The sequence below is a fragment of the Podarcis pityusensis genome, assembly GCF_964106645.2.
Source record: "Podarcis pityusensis genome assembly, chromosome: 8".
Classification (NCBI taxonomy): domain Eukaryota; kingdom Metazoa; phylum Chordata; class Lepidosauria; order Squamata; family Lacertidae; genus Podarcis; species Podarcis pityusensis.
This window is the reverse complement of record NC_138033.1, coordinates 35214674-35236833: the sequence shown is the minus strand read 5'-3', so window position 1 is coordinate 35236833 and position 22160 is coordinate 35214674. Positions and strand designations below refer to the sequence as shown.

General features: G+C 47.0%; 1 protein-coding gene and 1 long non-coding RNA gene across 2 annotated transcripts; one reads left to right on the top strand and one right to left on the bottom strand.

Annotated features, from left to right (window-relative positions):
* The first annotated feature begins 1964 nt into the window (after window positions 1-1964).
* On the top strand, window positions 1965-3054 carry LOC308482967. The gene is made up of 2 exons (XR_013989526.1): window positions 1965-2129; window positions 2940-3054. It is a non-coding gene; the product is annotated as an uncharacterized lncRNA (long non-coding RNA).
* A 2890-nt stretch (window positions 3055-5944) lies between these two features.
* On the bottom strand, window positions 5945-21906 carry LOC308483315 (uncharacterized protein). Its single transcript, XM_081017058.1, has 3 exons — window positions 21736-21906; window positions 8788-8908; window positions 5945-8043 (listed from the first exon to the last, which is right to left on the bottom strand). Exons 1-3 carry the CDS (start codon window positions 21815-21817, stop codon window positions 7182-7184), a joined length of 1065 nt encoding a protein of 354 aa, XP_080873184.1. The 5' UTR covers window positions 21818-21906; the 3' UTR covers window positions 5945-7181.
* Between the last annotated feature and the right edge of the window lie 254 nt (window positions 21907-22160).

Genomic DNA, 22160 nt, shown 5'->3' with positions numbered 1-22160 from the left:
AAAAACTAGGTGCGTCTTATGGTCTGGTGCGTCTTATGGTCTGGTGTGTCTTGTAGAGCGAAAAATACGGTATGCTGTAAGCCGCCCAGAGTGGCTGGGGAAATCCATCCAGAGGGGCAGAGTATAAAAAATAAAATTATTATTGTTATTTTTTATTGCATGGTACAGTATTCTATTTTGTCAAATTCTGATGTTCAGATCCCAACATATTTGCAGGAGTTTTTTTGTCTGTTGGACTGGGGCATATTTCCTCTCTGTTATACTGAGTCCAGCTGCTGGTCCATCTAGCTCAATATTGTACATTGACCCATGGAGACACTCCAAAATTTCAAATGGTACATTCCCAGCCCTCTCTGGAGATGCCAGGGACTGAACCTGGGACTTTCCTCTGTCTTCAAGCCAGACAAAAAAACACCGGATCCGAAAATGACCCGCAACTAGAATTGAAGCTCTGGGGCCGGCAGGATTCTGGAGGACATGTGGGAAAATGGTGGCTGCTACTGCTGTGCTACCCCACACACCAGCTGTTAGGCAGGGAGGCTGAGCAGCATAAACAAAGCCCCACTGCATCTCCAGTCTCTTCAGAGCTTCTTCAGCCCTCACTGATATCGTCTTTGGGCTCTAGGAAGGGTCTCCTCGCAAGCCACGAGGACTCTCCAGCTCTCTCCCATCATTTCCAGGTTTGAATTGGATTATTTAATTATTTTCTGGCGCCGTGCATACATGTGGTCGCATGCAAGTCAATTGCACATAAGTGACGGGGACGCCTGTATTCAAATGCACCCTCCTCCAGTGGTTGGAGGGAGAAATTAGCCATCATGGCTGGTAGCCACTAAGAGCCTTATTTCCATGGCAGAGATCAGCTGAGGGTTCTCTGCTATCCCAAAATTCTGATCAGGGAAGAAATATTCTTCTCCTCCCCTTCCCAAACTTACAATCCTCATCCTCTGCAAATAATGGGATAGGCATTGAGATAGAGATGTATCCATTATGGGCAAATGTCTATAGATTCAGATGCTGTGTTGAAAATATTCTGGCTTTGGATTAATGTTTTCTAGGTACAGATGGTACAAAATCATTTTATCATGGACGTTTTTTTCTTTTCTTGGTATGCATGATATACCGTACTTTTTCGTGTTTAAGATGAGGTTTATTTATTAAGAAATTATGCTAAAAATTGGAGGTCATCTTATACACGGATACTGCATAGGGGGACGTGGGATTGGTTGCTGCCACGATGTGAAGATTGTCATTGGCTATTTGGCGTCTTATTGGTGGCTGCGGCAAGGGCTGTTGTTGATTGGCTGTCACTGCGGCACGATTGGCGTGGGAACATACGATGGGTGGCTTTTGCGACGTGTGTGTGTGAGTGATTTTCATCAATCCCTCCCCCCCAAAAAAAAAGCTCAACAAGTTTTGGCAATCCTCCCCCCCCCCCAAAAAAAGCTGAACAACTGAGGGCAATCTCCCCCCATTTTCTTAATTTTGCATCCCCCAAAATAGGGGGTGTTTTATACACGAAGGCGTGTTATACACAGAAAAATATGGTGTATTTAAGGACAGTATGGGTTGTAGGTGGAGGAAGTCCTGAATGAAACTGGATGACACAATCAGAAGGAAAGGAGGATGGAAAAGGAAGTGAAAATACAGAGAAAATTGTGTGGGGTGAGGAACAGAGAGTTTTGGTGAGCTGGATGAGTCCCAAACAGCTTGTGGTTCTAAAGTAGGGGTGTGGGGGAACCTTTTTCAGGCTGAGAGTTCCAGCTGCATTCCATTCTAAAGTGCAGGGGGGAAAGTGGGCAGAACAATAGGTGTGGGTGGCTCTTATTTGTTACACAATAGGGTACATTCCAGCCAAGCAGAAGTCAGAGGATTCTCCTCCTCCACCCACCCACCCTCTTCATCCTCTGTGACATGATCACAGTTCCAAGCTGGGGAGGGGGGGGGGAGCTGGGTACACTTGCTCCAGGCCTCAGAGGGCTAAGCTGACTGGGGGGCCCTGCCAGTGGCTGGCTGAAGTTACACTGTCATGCCAAGAACAAGACTTGACCCCCGGGCCTCAGACAAGCTCTGCGTGGGCCTGGTTCCAAGGACACAGGCAAAAGCAATGGAAGAGAGTACAGAGCAGGGTTGATGAAGGCTATGGTTTGGGGAGAGGAGGTGTGGCCTGGGGAGTGGGAGTGTCCTTTGAGGGAATCTCAAGAGCCAAGCAGAGAAGTTTGGAGGGCCATATTTGCATACCCTGTGAGTGCCCTAGTAAAACCGGGACATCCCATTTGTTCATGTGAGAGCATGCTGGCAATTTTGGGCTGCGAGCTCATGCTGCAATCTCCCCCCTCCCCCCAAAAAAGCACTTTTTCCAGAGCCACAATCTTGTGTGGTACCCCAAAATGCACATTTTTGCATGCTGTGCTCTCATGTGAGAGCCCCGCCTCCAGTGCATATTTTGGGCTCTGTGATCTCATATGGGTCACGTGACCTGCATGGGAGCACAGCCATGATGACACGCATCCCAGTTTTGAGATTCAGTGTGTTGGAGGGTGTGCATTTGCCTCCACCCTAATTAGGGGTGCTCACAACCCTGAAGTCAGACCCCACAGTTTTGCACGAGCAAGGGACTCGTTCTGCAATGTTGCAAAGGTTCCTGGGTAGTCTGTCCATACGTTGCTGCCTTATGTGAAGTGACAGCATTGTTCCATCTTGTGCGCCTCTGTATCTCATGAGACTGGAAGAGTTTCTCCATCAGGCCTGTGCTTTGGGCTGGGAGGACGCCTGACTAGGAGGTCCACAAGTGATGCTCCCACTTTGCCATAAAAGGAGTAGTTAGAAGCAGAATAAATCACTGAAGCGGAAGGGTTTGCAATTGTTTTCGATATAGAGGCAGATGGTGACGCATTAAACTGAAACATGTCATACTTTCTTTTGGTTTTGCTGATAAGAATCAACGTTACAGAGGAAGTCGCTATCAAGTGGAAGAACTCCAGCATTTGTGCAATTCTAAACAGGGTGCAGACTCTAAGGACAAGGGCTCGATAAAGAAAGTAAAACACGAAACGAATGATATTCATAATGCATTTTATAATCCCTGCAAATTCCCTCCACCAAATTCCTTCCTGTGGGACTCAGTGCTCCCATCTAATCTACTCAGCAGCTGATGTGGAGGAAACTCCCTCCTGTCCTAATCTTGCCTCCAAGCTTTCATCTCACCCAGTCCTTAATTTAGGGCTGGAAAACCTCTTCCAGCCCGAACTCCACATTCCTCTCTGGACTTCCTTCCAGGAACCACATGGCAGTGGTACTTTAGCTTGGTGGCTCCTTACCTTTAGACCGCAGGTTAGTTTCTACATATACTCACCCACCCCTCTTCACCCAGGGAAGCACAAACCATCATCAAGCAAACAGTCCAGCCAGGCAAAAAGAGGGGCATGGCAGTGTCAAAAAGTGGTGTCGCCTACAGAGGGGGTGTGGCCTTGGCAGTCTCAAGGGCCAGTTCCACATGCCCAAGTCATTTGCTGTCAACTTACAGATTTGAAAATAAGGTACCAGCAGCCAAAATAAGGGATTTTAGTCAACCAGTTAAAAGGGACCAGATAATTTTGGAGAGCAGCGCCAGTTTTTACCCCTTCGTTTCCAGAGGCTGCTGCGCAAGACACCAGCTGATGAAACACTGCAATTAAATAACTGCAAGCAGCAACCACTTTTCGTGCAAAACGAAGTCCAAGCTACGAAGATGCTGCTACAGTTCTGTATCTTTTCTCTCGTGCTCCATCTGCAGCTATCAATTCCATCAGGTGGGGCGGGGGCGGGGGAAATAGCGCCCGAAGTAAACCCGCAGATCAGACCATCTATGCTAGTCTACCACTACAAATCTATGGGAGAAGCGCTTGCGGTCCTTCCTTTATAGCCCTTGGAACACCTGCCCGGGCCTCCGCCTCCTCCTCTTCCTCCTCTCTCTGAACTGCTTTCTCTATGGTTGCCCTCGCTCTCCTCTCAAGGCTCCACATCAATTCATAGACCATGCCAGGCTGCCCATCTCATTCGGGTCCTTCGACGGCACAGCCGCAGTACAGCCTAGCGGGAGCGGCGGTGACGGGCAGAGGAGAGGCCCCAGGCAGAGATGCCCAGTTTGGCGGCTGCGAGGAGGATGGTGGCAGAAGGGCCCGAGGCTCCCACCAGTCCTGGCGGCGAGGCGTTCCCGGGGGCCGAGGCTGGTGAGAGGAGGCCAGAGGAGGGCGGGCCGGGCAGCCAAGCAACACAGTTGGAGCCTCCCTCTTCCTTGGCCGGCAGGGAGGGAGGGAGAGGAGCTGCTTCCTTTGAAACCCGGGATATTTAAGGGACATCCATCAATAAGGGACAGCAATGGGACACGGCACTGGGATAATCTTGACAGCTATGCCCAAGTCATTTGCTGTCCTTGGAGCTACCTTTGGTAACTAGGAGGCTGGTCTATTAAGCATAAGAAGAGCTTGCTGGATCAGGCCAATGGCCCATCTAGTCCAGCATCCTTTTCTCACAGTGACAAACCTATGAGGAGTCCACAAGCAGGGCCTTAGCTCAAGAGCACTCTCCCCTTCTGAGGTTTGCAGCCACTGGTATTGCTGCCTCTGAACATGGAGGAAGGGCATAGCCATCATAGCTAGGAGCCGTTTGATAGCCTTATCCTTCATAAAATTGTGAAATCCTCTTTTAAAGGCATCTAAGTTGATGGCCACCACTGCCTGCTATGGGAGTGAGTACACTTTTTCATAAAAGCACCCCATTGACACTGTTTAGAAAACCATGGTTTAGTGTTATGTGCAAACCAGACCAGCAATTCCTTTAACAAGTGTGTACTTTTTCATTCCGGTCTTCTTAATTTATCCAGACCTTTTAACCTCTTAACTCTGAGCCTGCCTTTGCCATCCATTTATATTTCAGAATAGAGATAGCTTTCAAGAAACGTGGGCCCATTTCTTTAAGCATGTTAATTACCAAAACCAAGACCTTGTCATGCCAATATTCTCAGAGCAGAGGTTACGTTAAATATGTTTGAACATTCTTTTTGTAAGTTTATGTCTAAAGTCAATGAACAAGAACAAAAACAACAGCAACAATAATTTTATTATTTATACCCCGCACATCTGGCTGGGTTTCCGCAGCCACTTTGGGTGGCTTATAGCACATAAAAAGTTGTAAAAAAAATGACACTAAAAAATTCCCGATATAGGGCTGCCTTCAAATGTCTTCAAAAAGTCAGATTGTTGTTTATTTGTTTATTTCCTTGACATCTGATAGGAGGGCGTTCCACAGGGTGGGTGCCACTACCAAGAAGGCCCTCTGTCTGGTTCCCTGTAACCTCACTTCTTGCTGTGAGGGAACATCCAGAAGGCCCTCAGAGCTGGACCTCAGTGTCCGGGCAGAATGATAGGAGTGGAGATGTTCTTTCAGGTATACTGGGCCGAGGCCATTTGGGCTTTAAAGGTCAGCATCAACACTTTGAATTGTGCTCAGAAATGTACCGGGAGCCAATGTAGGTCTTTCAGGACCGGTGTTATATGGTCTTGGCAGCCACTCCCAGTCACCAGTCTAGCTAAAACAAACACCATTAGATGCACTGCTGGATAAGTGGTTAAAGGTTCTTGTATCTGAATTTGTTTAGAAACCAATAAAAATTGTTAAAACAAAAACAAACAAAAAAACTCTGAGACTTGCTACTGCCTGATTTTGATGCTTTGACTTTTTTCCTTCCTGCTTAAACTATTGTTTTGGTTTTTTCAGTACCATTCCTTGTTCAATTTTAAACCACTTTAAGCATTTATAAAATTGAAAGGCAGGGTGGAAATAAAGCAAAGTGATGGCCCTACATCTGTAATCTGTTAGTGGTTCCATAACAAGGTACTTTGGTTCACTTGGACGACCCTCTTTTTTTATTCCGCCTCGCATTTGTGAAAGACGACACATTACATGGGATTAGAGTTTTATTTATTTACTTAAAGAAAATACAAAACACCATATAGCAAACCCAGAAAATACCCATTCTATGGATAAGGATAAAAAACTACTGTACACCTTGAGCTTGGCTAAATGACCTGGTTTTTGGTCTTGAGCATTTAGTGCAAATTTCAACATACATAATGCTTTCCCACTTCTCTCCCATACTTGAAATGGTAATTCCTATGTGCTAAGTACTTGGCCACAGATTCCAGCAGCTGCAGGTTGCAGAAGTGGAGAGTCTGTAGCCAGCAGGTTACTTGGAGCCCCCTGCCTAATTTCCTGCTTGAGGGGGGCAAAAGCCTAGAAGGAAAGACAGAGCAGGGGGAGGAGGAAGGCAAAATGGAAGGAGGGAAGACCACCACAAGCAAGCAGTTTAGACCTCTGACAAGAGTGATCTGCCCTTCTGCTTGCAGCCCAGTGGGTAGGGAGAGAGGGAGGGAGGTGAGAGGCTCTGCCCCCCTCCCACTGACATGTGGCCCCTATCAGATTACCCTGAAGGGAATGTGGCCCTTGGCAAAATGTGGCCCTGGTCTACCCTGGTCTACAGGGTATAAGCAACCTCGTGAGATTTGAATCTTGGTGGACTACGGAGACACCAACAGATTCAACACTTGCCTACTTTGACAAATAAAGGAAGATCAAGCAAACAACTTTAGGAGGAGTCCTATCCAAGTATGCTTGATTATATGTCCCCGGTGAGCCTTTGACCTTGGTCTCAGGTCAATATACAATTGCCTTGGCACTGCTCCAGCTCTGCTTCCAACCAACTTGGCTTGAATGGCTCAGGAAGGAGCCGCTCTCTGTTCCCCTAGCAGAGGGATTTGGTGAGAAGGCCTGCCTCCCACTTTGAAGTGGCCTGAGTTCATATTCCTGCAGGATAAGGCCTCTCTCACAACCCTTGGGCAATGTGTTTGGTACATCCTGCTTCCCTAGAGCAGCTAATGTCACAGGTCCCACTCTTGTGGGGGAAGCTCACACCATCTGCCTTGCCTTAGAACGTAGAAGTCAACTAATAACATATTTGAGGGGGCCAGCCTCTCTCCCCCCCCCCCCCAGTTTATGGGCTTTGCCATTCATCTGATGTGTGTGCACTGCATCTTGTGACTGAACATGCAGGATGGGGCTCACTTGCTCCCCCTCTTTTATTCAATGGCCTTGGTTAAAACCCTGGCGTGAAAGAAGCATTCTTAGACAAAGTCACAGGCAAGTTAAAGAACTTCCATGGCCAAGGCGTCAGACTGAGAGTCAGAGGAAGTGAAGAGCAAGCCTTGGACCAGTTCCTTAGGTGGTGTTCTGGGCCTAGCGCATGCCCACCCAACTACAATGGTGAGACACACAAAAGTCCCCATGGAAGCCCAAAAGATGATGTGACTTCGGGGTCCAGCCAAAGCACTGGGAGAGAAGGCACCCTCAGGAGTGCTTGTGGTTGGCTGTGCTCTGCTTTTTCCGGTTGCGTTCTCCTGGTGAAAGCCTGATGTTGACAAAGTACCTGCTGATTTGGTAGAAGTGTGCATGTTTGCTTCAGCAGTTGGGAGCCCCACAGTTGACTGCCTTCCGATACCTGTGCTGGAGCTGCTCAGAACTGGAGTCAGTTGTTCGGAGGAAGCTGGGGGAGTGGCAGATGCTGTGGTCGGCTTCGTGCCTTTTGCCGTGGAATCTGCAATAATAAAATTGCTTATGGGGGAGCTGGATGGAGATGCCACCAAATCATGAGTTGATCCAGGGAACTCTTCCAGGCCTTTCCCAACAGTTGTGAGACTTCCCTCATATCTCTTTGGTCCAACAGAGGTTTGGGAAACCATAGTGCCACTTGCGAGGGTTTTGGGATGAACAGTCGTTCCAGTCACCATCACTGCTGGTTTGGGAGTGTAAGTAGCTGTACTAAATGTGACAGTGGTGTCAGGTGGACCCCCAGGGTGAGCTGGTATGGAGACAGCATCTCCCACTTGTTTGTCAAACCCAGCTGTCACTTCTGTAGGAGTGTTTATTGCATCCAGCTGCCTCATAGCCTCCTGCACCCAGACTTCCTCTGGTCTTGCACATAATTTCAGATTCTTCTTAGTGATCAATCTGGACAGCGAAGGGAAACAAAAGGGACACGATCCAGCTCAGTTAAGCGGTTTTAAAACTCAGTGATCATCAACAGGACAGATTTAAGCACATCCTTTAGCACTGCTTAGTTAAGATATTCTTAAATATCTTTCCACATCCATTTCCATTTAACAAAAAATGGCCTTGCAAATATTCATCAACATCGTGTTGCAGAGTAGCAGAAATAAACCAAAGAGCTGCAGTGAAGCTTGGCACCCTGTCACCTCTGCACCCTAAGAACCCACCGTCCTCCCTGCTTCACTGTTCCCTCTCCTTCCCTCTCTTCCCTCTGTAGCCTCAGCTTGTGTTGTGTTTTATATTATATACTGTATGAGGTGGAGCCCTGTCTTCCCATTGCTAATGTCTGGGGCACCATGCAAATTGATAGTACTATATATAATATACTCATAGTAATAAATGAATTTACACACTCACCCTATAGAAGTCAGGGAGGGAAGGGTCAAACAAAAGACAGCATCACTACAGCCATTGCTTTTTGCCATAATAACAACATCAATGTATTTTAAGCCTGTTCCCACCCTTTTTTGTTCCTGAAATCAGTTTAATCATTTATGGCCTCCTTAAAGAGCTTTGGATAGGTAGAAAGAAAACTGGAAGACACACGTCTCCTGTGACAACTGCATTTAACTTCCATCTCTTCTGATGAGAAGAAAACTGGATTGTATAATAACTGGCATAGCATTAACGGCACAAGGCACTTACATTACCGAAGTCTTCATCCCACATGTCATTTTCGTATAATTTTGCAGTCTGATCTGGTGAATCGGTCTGGATAAGTGCTGCCTACATTCGTTTGCACAGCCTTTTCCTACTTCCGGTTGTCCTGCAGCAAGAAAACAGTACATCGATCACTGCGTGTTTATTTGTATGCCACTTTCCCAGAAAACTGTGCCCCAAAAGGCTCACGACATATCAAACGAACAATAAGCATTACTGTTCAAAAACATTAGAATGGATTGTAAGTCACCATGTCAATAAATAGAAAAAAGGCATCAGTCCATACAACGTTGTGCAAAACAATACAAATGAGCAAACCTAATTTAACAGCATAGACTAAAGAACACTGTATGCAAATAAGCTAGCCTAATAAAATGCCTGATACTAAATAGAAGAGAAAATAAACAAATACAAAATAGAACATAGGAAAAGCCCTGCTGGATCAAGTCAAAGCCGGTCAATCTAGTCCAGCATCCTGTTGTCACAGCGGCCAGATAAAACCTATGAGAAGCCCAAAATCAGGATCTGATTGCAACAACACTCTCCCGACTAGTAGCATGCCAAACTTTGAGTCTGATTCAGAGTACCAAGTAGGTGTAGTTATTGCCATTAAGCCCAGGCAGCGGCGTAGCGTGGGTTGTCAGCACCCGGGGCAAGGCAAGTAATTTGCGCCCCCTAACCCGGGGCAAGGCAAGTAATTTGCGCCCCCTAACCCGGGGCAAGGCAAGCAATTTGTGCCCCCTAACCCCTAACCTGCCGCCGATGCCAGCTTCTTCTTGCTGCTGCCTGGTCTGGTCTGGTGTGGTTCTCTCCCGCGCTCAGCACTGCGCTGGGCGGCCGCTGCACTGTCCCTCCCCCAGATAGTCCCTCGCTCTCTCTCCGCACCGCACGCCTGGCACCCACCCCCTCCACAGTGGGCGGCGACCCAGCGGCTCGGATCGGATTCACACAGCCAGCACTGCAGTGAGAGAGAGTGAGTGAGCCAGGTAGGGGCAGAGAGCTGCGAGTGCGAGCGCGCCCCCCCAGATGTTGCGCCCGGTGCGGCCGGCCCCCCCTGCACCCCCCACGCTACACCACTGAGCCCAGGGACTTAGCTGTGGCAAGGCAGGAAAAGACAGCCGGGACCTGGCATGCACCCCTCTCTCCAGGGCCTTGCCTTGTCCCAGATAAATCACTTGGTCTTTGGGGAACAGGGGGAGGCAGCAGTGAGCACCTTCTGAGACTTTTGCAAACATCTGCACTGATTTGAATTGCTACCAAGCAGCCACTGGGCTATATTCGAGATGCTGGTACTGGTAATCTATACAGTTTGGGACCACGATACCTAAAATATCATCTTGCTGTGCATTTACCTAACAAATCACTGCACTCATATCAGGGACCATAACCAACAGCAGTTCATCAAGGGGTCCATTCTGCATGGTGTCAGAATCAGGCCTTTACACTTTGGAACAGACTCCCATTACATATCAGCCACTTGCCGTCTCTATTGTCTTTCTGACCCCTGTTGAATATCTTCCCTTTACAACAAGCCTTTTAAATAGAGATTTTATCCCACTCTGAATCAGTAATGGAAGTGGTTTTATGTACATTTTTATTGTTGATGCTTTCATTGTTAAATTGCTTTTGAATGCTTTATATATTATATTTATACCCCCCCCCCCTTTCCTGCAAATAACTCGAGGTGGTGTACCTGGCTCTCCCCCTCCTCATTTTATTCTTACAACAACCCTGTGAGGTAGGTTAGGCTCAGATGCAGCAACTGGTCACCCAGTGCGTTTCATGGCTAAACCCTGGCCTCCCAGGTCCTGGTCAGACACTCTAACCACTATGCAACACTGGCTGTCATGGGATTTATAAATAAAATGAATGAATGAATGTTTTCAAAGGCTCCACTGCTTTCAGGGCAGGATGCTCACACATCTATGTGGTCTATTGCTTAAAGTTCTAGCATGCTTAATTCAGCTGTAGTAGTAAACTATGGCCTGATCAAACTAGAAAGTGAAGGAGGAAATCAGTGTGGATGGCAAGAGAACATTTTTACAGTTAATTTTAACCTTTTAGCTCATTTTTAGTTTCATTGCATTGAGTCTCTTGTACACTGCTTAGAGGCAACTGTTGTTAAGTGTTATACAAATTGTCAGAACGATAAATAAAGTTTAGGAAGCACACAAGCCCAAGGCTTCAGATGGCCAGACTATACTTTGCTATGACACATTTCCAATTTCAAACCAGAGAACGATTATATAAAATCGTTTCCATGTTCAAAACAACTGCAGGTTGCACAACTCTCTTGAATTCTTGTTGCAGAAAATGTGCCTTGAATTCTGGTTGCATTAGGAAAAAGGATCATGTGAGAAAGATTTGCCAGCATAGACTGTGATTGCCCAACTCTTTCCTCTTTGATGAGCAATCTCATTACAGTGGTACCTCGCAAGACGAATGCCTCGCAAGACGAAAAACGCGCAAGACGAAAGAGTTTTCCGTTTTTTGAGTCGTTCCGCAAGACGAATTTCCCTATGGGCTTGCTTCGCAAGACGAAACGTCTTGCGAGTTCTTGCGAGTTTGTTTCCTTTTTCTTAAAGCCGCTAAGCCGCTAAGCCGTTAATAGCCGCTAAGCCGCTAATAGCCGTGCTTCGCAAGACGAAAAAACCGCAAGACGAAGAGACTCGCGGAACGGATTAATTTTGTCTTGCGAGGCACCACTGTATTTTATTTTTGAAACCGAGTAGCTGTGCCTGTTAACACCACTGAGCCAACCCAAATGTCAGGCTAACAAAAGAAATGGCCGTGACTTCCGAGATACACATCAGCAGCTAACCTAACAGAGGACTCTTGTGCCCCTATGGAACAGAAGCAGGAAACTGTGCTTGCTATTTCTGTGATATTTAGAGGCACCTGGCTGAGGTCTGCCCTGTTCACAGACTCTCTGTGAGAGTAGAGCAGGCATTGTGTTCTCATAATGGGGGAAGGAGTTTCAAAGTGCCCTCATAGTGTAGGGTTACCAGACGTCCCCGTTTCCCAGGGACAGTCCCTGGATTTGTGAATAAGTCCCCAGACAAATTGCATCCCTGGAATGTCCCCAGATTTCATCTAATGTCCCCGGGAAACGCAGGGGTGGCAGTCTCAGCAGCCTGGAGCAGTTGGCTCTGGCTGGCAACAGGAGCTGCTAAGAAGTCCCCATATGATGGTGGTGCAAGGGCTTGAAGATGCAGCTTCCGGGCTTCCTCCACCTTCCCTGACCCCAGCAACTAAGCTGTGAAGGGAGGCTTCATGCTGCCTATGGGAGCAGCCTCCCAACTCCTTCTTGCATGCAAGCAGGAGCGGGGCGGGGATCTCTCAGCTGTGAAGGGAGGCTTCATGCTGCCTATCAGAGCTTGCATGCAAGCAGGAGGGGGCAGGGATCTCTCAGTTAGGCAAGGGGAAACCTCCCTTCGCAGCTGAGGGATCCCCGCCCCCTCCTGCTTGCGCGCAAGTAGGAATGGGGTTGGGGCTGCTCAGATGGGAAGGAAGGCTTCGTGTTGCCCGAGCCTCGCTGCTGCCGCCGCTCTCGGCCCTCCTTCTCCGCCTTCCATGCCTGACCCATCGCGCACCGCTTCCCCACCACCAAAGAACCAAAAACTCAGGGGCTGCCCAGGCTCCAGGAGAAAGGAGATAGAAGCTGGGGAAGAAAGGGGAAACGTGGCGGTTGAGGTCAAGGCGGTTGATGGCCCCTCTGCCACCGCCATCGCTGCAGCATCAATGTCCCAAAGTTACTTTATTTATTTATTTATTTATTTATTTATTTAAAGTGTCCCCAGATTCATTGAAAAAATCTGGTAACCTCATCATAGTGTTCAATTCAACCTTTTCCTCTCTCGGGGCAAACTGGGAGGAAATGATTCTGCAGATTTGCAGATGATTTATTGCATCACATAAAGAGCTGGAAGGGAGCTTAGAGACAGAGACAGCCTTATGATTAGGCAAACTGAGGCAGCTGTCTCAGGTGGAGGTGGAATCTTGAGGTAGCAAATCCTGCCCCTGTGCCTGCCTACTGCCACACTATGCTGCCCGCTGCTGCAGAAACAAGAAGCAGCAGTGGCAGAGGACTCTGAGGTGCTGCCGCTGCTGCCGCCGCTACTGCTGCTGCCACTGCTTCTCCACTGTCTCTGGCAGTGGGGATGGGAGACACTCAGGGTGGTGCTGGAGTACCACAGTGTCTCAAGGCAGTGTCTATAATGCAGAATGTAGCCCCCCTCCAGCCTCTTCTTAACCTTCATCCAATTTTGTGGGTGCTGAAGTGTCCCCTCAGCACCCTTATCATTGTGCAATTCACATAGAAACAAACCTACCAGGAAGTCATTCTAGGACATTGTCACAAATTGTTACCCATACAAGTCCCCACATTTTAGCTACCTATCACTTTCAGTTTTCCTTCTGGAAACAAACAAACAAAACACCACCTGAGGCATAAAATGTCCCTGAAATGCATCAGATTTTGTCATTAGGGTGTTTTCATTACCCCCAACAAATGTTAACATGTTTTCATGGTAAAATATTCAGGGACCGGTCCTCAAAGAGCACTGAGGTCAAACAAGCTTGACAAAGGAATAAACTATGGTAACTTTGCAATCACATCTCCAAGGCCCTATTGTTGCCTAGGACATACCTTTGGTGAAACTGCTTTCACCTATTTTACAGAGAGCAAGGCAGCTTATGGCTGCAGAGGAAGTGTCAACAGGTTGGCACACACAGGGAGATAAAAGGTAAGATTCAATGGAATTCTGAGGCAAGAACAGCCACCCCTAATCCATTTCAAGAATTAGTATTGTTGCTGTTGTTGTTCAGTCGTTTCGTCGTGTTCAACTCTTCGTGACCCCATGGACCAGAGCACGCCAGGCACTCCTGTCTTCCACTGCCTTCCGCAGTTTGGTCAAACTCATGCTGCTAACTTCGAGAACACTGTCCAACCATCTCGTCCTCTGTCGTCCCCTTCTCCTTGTGCCCTCAATCTTTCCCAACATCAGGGTCTTTTCCACATAAAATGGGGTCGGTTGGAGGAATCACATCCCTCTGTGACTAGGAGAGTGGATTCATGCACCCTAGGTTATGATGTCCTCTGGAGGGGCAGCATTCCTGTTGAGATACAACAGGCAACTGATATCTGTATTCCCCAGAAACAATTGAAGGTATTTTTTGTTTCGACAGGCTTCTCCAGCTGGATGAAGAGGAATCTGCCTTAGGTGTTCATTCTGTGCTGTTTTTAAATATATACTCGGCTGTTTTCCTACTGCTTACAATATTCTCTTAGCTGTTTTTAAGAATGTGCCTGAAAATCACCTTGGGACAGAGCTACACAAAGTGATTCACAGATTATGAAATAATAACTGCAAAAAGCTGAACATATTCATCTGGAACAGTGCAGGTATTGTCGTAAGGCAGAGGTTGAAAGGAAGAGCAGGACTGTTTGCTGTCTGGAGGGTGGGGTGCTTTATCAAGGTCTTTGGCTGTAGCTCCTGGACTGGCCAGGTAGGACTGAGCTTCTGGGTTATCGATTAATCTGGAACATACACCTCTCAGAAAGAGTTTCAGCTACTTGGGAAATATTCACCTATGGCTCTGGAGAATTGCACAAGGGGAGATAGGCAAGAACAGCCAAGATTGCCCCACCTTGATCTTGGGAGATACTGTATTGCTTTAACCTAAATGCAAACTGGGTGTAGGATGCTAATTTCCCCACAACACAAAGTGCCTGCAGTGGGATTTTGAATAGCTGGAGGCATGAATATTCTGCAGATTCACCCTTGTGGAATCTGGCCTCTGCCTTCAAGGGATTTACTCAGCAATCAGTGATCCCAGCTAGATTTGGCTTTTGCACAACAGTTGTTTAGGGCCCCATTCAAGGGCGACTGTGTGATATCCAGCCCATATGGAATGGATAATTTATTGTTATTTATATAATGCTCACAGAAGCAGTTAAACAACAGCTCTTAGAGGAGATCACAATCTAAATGGGTGAAAGCACAGGGGGAAAGTGAAACTGAGCCCCCCCCTTTTTTTTAAATTAGCACGCCAACCCAAGAGAATGTACACAGAGCCCTGCTGGATCCAGCCGGTGGCCCACATCCTGTTCTCACAGTGGCCAACCAGATGCCTGTGGGAAACCCGTAACCCCAAACACAAGAGCATGTGCCACTCCTGTGGCTTCCAGCAACTGGTATTCAAAAGCATTGATGCCTCTGACCATTGAGGCAGAGCAGAGCCATCATGGCTAGTAGCCAGTGATAGTGCTTTATCCACCATGAATTTATCCACCAATCCTCTTGGACAATTGGACACACTAGGTGCATTTAAGGACTTAAATGACAGGCAATGTCAGGGACAATATGTACATAAATGAGATGAACTCAGTTTCCATACTCAAACTGCCCAAACCATATCAAAACAGAGGAATGCCCCCAAAATGCCCAAGAGTGCTTTTTTTTACCAGCTCTAGATGGTATGCATGGTATGCCAACTGAAACCATTCCTGGACCACACAGCCTGACCATACAGTGGTCCATGCACTGGCAGCCTCAAGACTTGATTCCTACAGTGGCCAGGCTGCTCGCAGGAGCAGACTGCAGGCAACAGTTCGAACGTTCTTGTGTTAATCCTCAAAGCCCTGGGCCTGAAACACCTGAAAAACTGTCTGTTCCCTTGTGTGTCCCCTCAATCACTGAGATCATCTGATGGGGCACTTTGGATGGATCTCCATGCCTTGAAGTTTGGTTGGCCATTAGAAGGGACTGAGTATTTAGTGTGGAAGGCCCTGCTCTGTGGAACTGTCTTTGGCAGCAATAATCCCTGCCTTCTTTCGGTCTTCTTTTCTACTCTTTAGGCAAGCCTTTGCAATATGAGCTTCCCTTTCTAACCAATCTACTGTCAGAGACTGGCTGGTTGATGAAGAGCAGTGGGAGACGCCAGCCCAAAAATCCCCAGGGATGACACGGAGGAAGAAGACTTAGACCAATGACATTGGTGGTGGGACACCGAGGACAGGTCTGAGAAGATGGCAAGCTGATAGGTGGTAGAAGCAGCTGGCTTGAGTGAACACAGGGAGTCTTCATTTTGACATTTTGTGGGTGGTCCTGCCTGTCTGACAGCCCTGGCATCTACTGATGTTTTAAATTACGTTTTACAGGCAATTTTATTACATTTTGTATGTTTCGTAAGCCACCTTGATACACTTGAAAATTGTGTTTTGTAAGTATTTAAATTAAAAAATCTGTTTGAATAACAATATCCTAGGAAACCCTCCCCCCAGCACACACATTTGAAAAAAGTTGAGTTTTTTAAACTATATTTTTATCCAGAAAATTATCATGTTTTACAAGCAGCAAAGTAAAAAAAAAGAACCAACATAATTGGCTGAAGTGCCAGCAGGGACAAATATTCTCTTATCTGGGCCCTGGAAAGATGTGTTTATCCCTGGACAAGTCCCTTCCCCACAAAGGCGCCAGCTGGGTTTCCTGAGCACACCTAAAATAAACTCAGCCAGCATCTTTAGCCAGTTAAGAGGAGAACAGGAGTTGAGCAGGGAGCCTGATGGAAGTGAGGAGGAAAGTAGGGGGGCGGGGGGAAAGGGCTCAGCTTACCTCCCCTCCTTGAATTGCAACAGCAAGGCCTTGCAGAATTTGAAATCCCTGGGGATCTAACCTCAAGGGGTGCCTCTGCATTCCAAAGAACAACAGAGGAGAAATTGGATTCACTGTAATGGGCGTAAGAGGGACACCCCCTTTCTCTGCCTTGCCTGACCCTTGGCTACAGCTGAATAAAGAGGGAGGGGAGTGTCCTGCCCTAGCTGGGTCCTGAGCTGCAGAGGAACATCCATATAAACAGAGCTGCCATGGATGCAGACACCAGCAACACCCAAGGCCAGTCCGAGGTCCAGTCCCAAGTAAACAGTGGTTCAAGCAAGGGCTCAGGAAAGATGCAAATCAAGGGGCAGTCCAAGGTCTCATTCCACGCAAGTAGAGGGCCAGGTACAAGGCAAAAAGCAGCTCTTCCCACCTGATGCTGGGGCTTTTCAGCTGGAGCTTGCTAGAACCACACCCAGCCGAATCCCATTAGTTGTTGTCAAAGGGGAGGTCTCCACGGGATGCCCACCTAGCACCCTTGTCCCGGAGTCCTAACTTGTCCTTGTCCACAGATCTCGTTGGGTTCTGGGCTTCACTAAGTAGTGGGAGCTCCACATTGGCCTCTGATTGTGGACTCCTCCAGATGAGGCATGACAGGCAGGAATGTGGATGGTTGAGCAATGCTGGTTCAGATTAATTGCCTGTTCTTAATCCTCCCCAGCCCAAGACAAATCCCTGCTGTTCTCTGTGAGAAGTAGCATCCTGCAGTGGCCGCGATGGCCGGAAGAACTCATCGATAAAGGCTGCCAATTGTTTCTCACTACTAAAAGTTATATTTTGATGCAGGGTGGGGAACAGAGACCAAACCCATATTTCAAAACTTTTAATTTTGCTAAGTGTGTGTTTTTTGTTTTGTTTTGTTTTGCAAGAGATGCCTCGCTCAATATGCACAGAGTAACCAAGACCTGACAGCTGGCGTCGTTTGCTGGCGAACTCAAGTGTTTTTGACGAAAGCATCTTTCACTCATTTGTGTCTGCTTCACACAGTCACACACAGCAGCAAACAAATAGGCTGAATAACCAGTCCGAGGTCCAATCCCTATTCACAATGTCCCTGAACAATCCACGTTTCTGCAAATACACATATGGTCAAACATGCACACAAATACTTTTAAGATATGCACTAGAAAGTGGAAGGCCCTTCATCCCAGTTCATGCAGACAAATGGTAGCATAGCAGACACTTTAAATTAAATCACACTGAGGACTCTTTGCTATTCAGCATCCTGATCTGCTTGCACAAAGCTTACACAGAGGCTAGACTATGTATTGAGCATTTGTTAACAAATATTATTATGGGGCAGTTATAGGACAATGAGCATTCATTCCAATTGGCGTGGGGTGGTGGTGCTGACATGTCTTCCCATTTATCTTTAGTTCACCCCACACTTTTCAGTACAGTTCCCTGTTACTCTCCTGTCACTTTCCTAAGCACTAAAAGTCGGGGGGGGGGGGCTTTTTATTTCATTTTAAGAAAGTGGGTTTGTTGTGCAGAATGGTGACATTCTGGAGGCACCATTCTTCATCCTGTGGTTTTGGCTAGCCTACCACAAAGCACAGTGGGTGAGTTCTGGTGGCATCTTAAAAGCCATTGAATCAAGTCTCAAGAGTGCTAGATGTGAACAGCTGCCCTCAGGGGGAAGCCTCACCATGTGGCTACACTTAGAATCATAGAGTTGGAAGGGACCCCAAGGGTCTTCTAGACCAACCCCACTTCAAAAAGGACCCAACCTACCAAATGGTCCGGGGAATCAGGGTCTCTGATAGATTATCTGCCCTGTTATAATTTCATCAGAGTGGTTTAATAATCAGTCCCTCTTCACAGGAAACTCTGGGAATGGTAGCTCTGTGAGGGGAATAGTGGTCTCCTAAAAACTCTCAGCATCCTTAACAAACTACAACTCCCATAATTTTTTTGGCGGAAGCCATGACTGGTTAAAGTGGTATCATTGCAGTTGAAATGTATGTTGTGAATGCAGCCTTAATCTGGTTTGTCTCCCTTGAACCCAAGTGGACCAGCAAGTCTGTTCCATCTTATAACCATGTGGATATTTTAAGCAATTTTCACATACACACACTTAATTTTAATTTGTTTTTTATTTATTCAATTTCTATACTGCCCTTCCTCCCAAAGGAGCCCAGAGTGACAAACAATAAAGCAATAAAAACACCTTAATAACATCTTTTTTAAAACTCCAATACAGATACTGTATCTTTCAAGCAGCTAGAAATGATTTTTGAACAGAAAGGCAAAAAGAGCTAGAAAGCTCCCGAACCACCTTGCATAGAAATGAAACTAAAACCAGGATGTTAGCACAAATAACCACAACCTGAGAAGTTCACATACATGCAATCCAATCTAGACATGTGATCCAATGTGAGCCATCGGATGAAGACCAGAGAGGTTTGCTTCCAGGTCTGGAGCAAACCAAAATCCTCTCCCATTCCTAACTACAATTCCCATCAGCCTCAGTCAGTGGGCTCTCAGATGCTGGAGTTAACAGTACCATGGCTGCAGCTCCTGGAAAGTGTAATACAAAACACATGTAAGGCAACAGGCTGGCAAAAGCTGCTCTTACTCCTACATTACAGGGTAAGGGAAGCTGAGCCCTCTCCCCTTCCCCCACCAGGACTTCTCTTGCTACATCAGCTCAGGCACTTTTCTCCTCAGTCCAGCCATTTCCAGAATCAGAGGTGGCTGTGAGAAAAGCACCTGAGGCGATGGAACAAAGGGTGCAAAGGTGTGAGAGAGAGTTCAGCACCCCTCACTCAAGCACCTCTTCCTATGCTAAAATCAAAATGCTTGGTGTTTGCAGACGTTCACGCACTTTTAAATTACCGTATTTTTCACTCTATAAGACGCACCAGACCACAAGACACACCTAGTTTTTGGAGGAGGAAAACAAGAAAAAATATATTCTGAATCTCAGAAGCCAGAACAGCAAGAGGGATTGCTGCGCAGTGAAAGCAGCAATCCCTCTTGCTGTTCTGGCTTCTGGGATAGCTGCACAGCCTGCATTCACTCCATAAGATGCACACACATTTCCCCTTACTTTTCAGGAGGGAAAAAGTGAGTCTTATAGAGCAAAGAATACGGTATGTCCCTCTGAGATGGGGGCTAATGGATGAACAATGAAAGGGGATCTGGCAAGTCCCAAAGAGACTGAAAGGAAAAACTCCCACCATCCATTACTCAACGGTTTGGAGATCGAATTGCCCCTTCTACATCTGAGCATATATCTTTATAATCATTAGTCTCATTTGGATATCATTGGGATTAATGTTTTTTTCTTATTTTTAATGTGAGCTAACAATGTCTCTCTCCCCCCCCCCCGCTTTATTAATTTACAAAATCCAGCATCCCACCCATCACCTTGACATAAGAACATAAGAGCATAAGACAGGCCTGCTGGATCAGGCCAATGACCCATCTCTCCGCACAGTGACCAGTCAGATCCTTGTTGGAAGTCTGCAAACTGGACATAAGCGCAACAGTACTCTGCCCACCTGAGATTCCCAGACGCATGAGGCCTCTGGCTGTGGGGGCAGAGCTTAGCCATCATACCTAGTAGCCATTAATAGCCTTGCCCTCCATGAATTTGTCCAATCCTCTTTTAAAGCCATCCAAGTTGGGAGCCATCATTGTCTCCATAGCTTCAATATGCTCTGGTTGAAGAAGGAATTTCTTTTGTTTATCCTGAATCTCCCAACATTCAGCTTCATTGTACATCCACCAATTTGAGCGTTACGAGAGGGGGGACGACTTTTCTCTGTGCACCTTCAAAGTGCCATGTTATAAACTTCTATCACGTTGCCAATTGCTTGCCTTTTCTGTGCACTAAAAAGACTCAAACCCTTGCACTTGAATGGAGTGGGGTGAACATAGCTGAGCCCACTGCATCTGCTTTCCCCCTGGCCCGTTTGGAAATACAAGAGAGAAAAGGTGCCATGTTGCCTACGCAGTTAGAGAAAGGGAAACAGAAACAAAACACACTCAGGCACCCTTCGCCTAGATGGCTGGCAAGTACAAAAGCAGTGGGGTGACTCACAAGCGTATGGCCTTTTCTAAAAATTAATAAATTGATCTGCTGGTGGTTCAGTTACCATGGTCCCAAGCACCTTAAAGGTAACTCAGGATTGCCACCTTTTTAATTGCCATTGCTCCTGTGCCTTAAAAAGCAAATTCAACAGAAATTCAGCAGGTGGTGATTTTCCTGATAGGGAAATAAGAAGAGGTGGTGTGAAAGTTTCAGCAGTGGACCACTGTTAAAGAGAGAGGAGCAATGCTGGGGGCTGGGTTGGGTGGTAGTGACCCTTCCCCATGTTGCCCTACAACTCCCATCAGCAGCTCCCAAACACCTGGAAGGCAGCAGGTTGGCAAGAGCTGCCAGTGGTTCTCAACACAGGCTGGAGCCCCTCATCACTGTTATATTATTATTATTATTATTATTATTATTATTATTATTATTCATTGTTGTCATGTATTCTTATATCATTCTTGTTCTGAAAACATTCTAAAAACATTCGACTTTAGGTGAGCCTACCCAGATGTTTAGAAAGTTGAGTTTCTGCGAGTTTTAATCTGTCTTTAGTCTACTGTTATACTGACTTTTCAAAAGTCTTAAATCACTGTTGTTAATTTTTCTTATTGATAATTTAATTATTCTATCTTTTTTTGAAAACTATTTTGAGCTTTCTTTGTTTCCTTTACAATCAAGCAGCGTATTAATTTTATGCAATAAAATAGATATCACTTTGGGGGCACAACAACAACAACGGTTTATTTGTATATCACTTTTTGGCCCCTCAATGTGCTGGACAGAAGATTAATACATAACACACGCACACAAGCAGCAGAGTGCGCAGTCACTCAAAGCCAGGTAAAAGAGCAAATCACCAAATGCCCCTCTCCAATCGATGCCCTGTTCTACCCAACTATTAGGGCGGCTTTTACAGTTTTATTTTACAAAACAAAGCAACGGGTCCATTGAATAAGAAGAAAAGTAAGCTCAGCACCAAAGAACCAGCCAATCGATTAAAAGCAGCCGATCTAAAACGTGTTTTGGTAAACCGCTGGAGGCTTTTCCTTACGATCAAGCGGAATACACATTTCATGAACTGAATAACCAACAGATAAAACGGATCCCGTGTGAGCAGTGAAAAAGCTACCCTCTTGCCCACTTCCTCGAGAGGAAGCCCCCATGTGTTCCATGGGACGCCCTGCCCAGGTTGCTGGGGACTCTGTTTCTCTCGCTCTCTCCCCTTTGGGGTCTCACCTGCCGCCTGGACGTGCCACGTCGAGGCGATGGCCGCTGCCGCCACCACCCAGCCCAGCGCCACCAGCAGAGGGTCCCGCATGCTCCTGCCCCGGCGGCTGAGGCGGGCGCTCCTAAGCCCGATGGGCACCTCGCAGAACCAGCAGCATCAGCGCCATTCCCTGATTCTGCGCCTTCTTCCTCCTTTCCCTCCCCCTCCCCTCCCTTCCCGAGGGCGGCACGCCTCCCTTGGCAGCCCAAGTCCGACCTCTGGGAAAATCCAGGCGATTCTCTCGGGGATGGTTGATTGGGTTGGCGGCAGCAACGGCAGTCACGCTCCCTGCTTGGCCCCTCGCCACCTCTTCGGGGTTTGCCCCGGTACTTTTTGCAAAGACGTGTCCAAGTTAGGGGCTCGCGCGACAGAAACCTTGCTAGCTAGAAAGGGT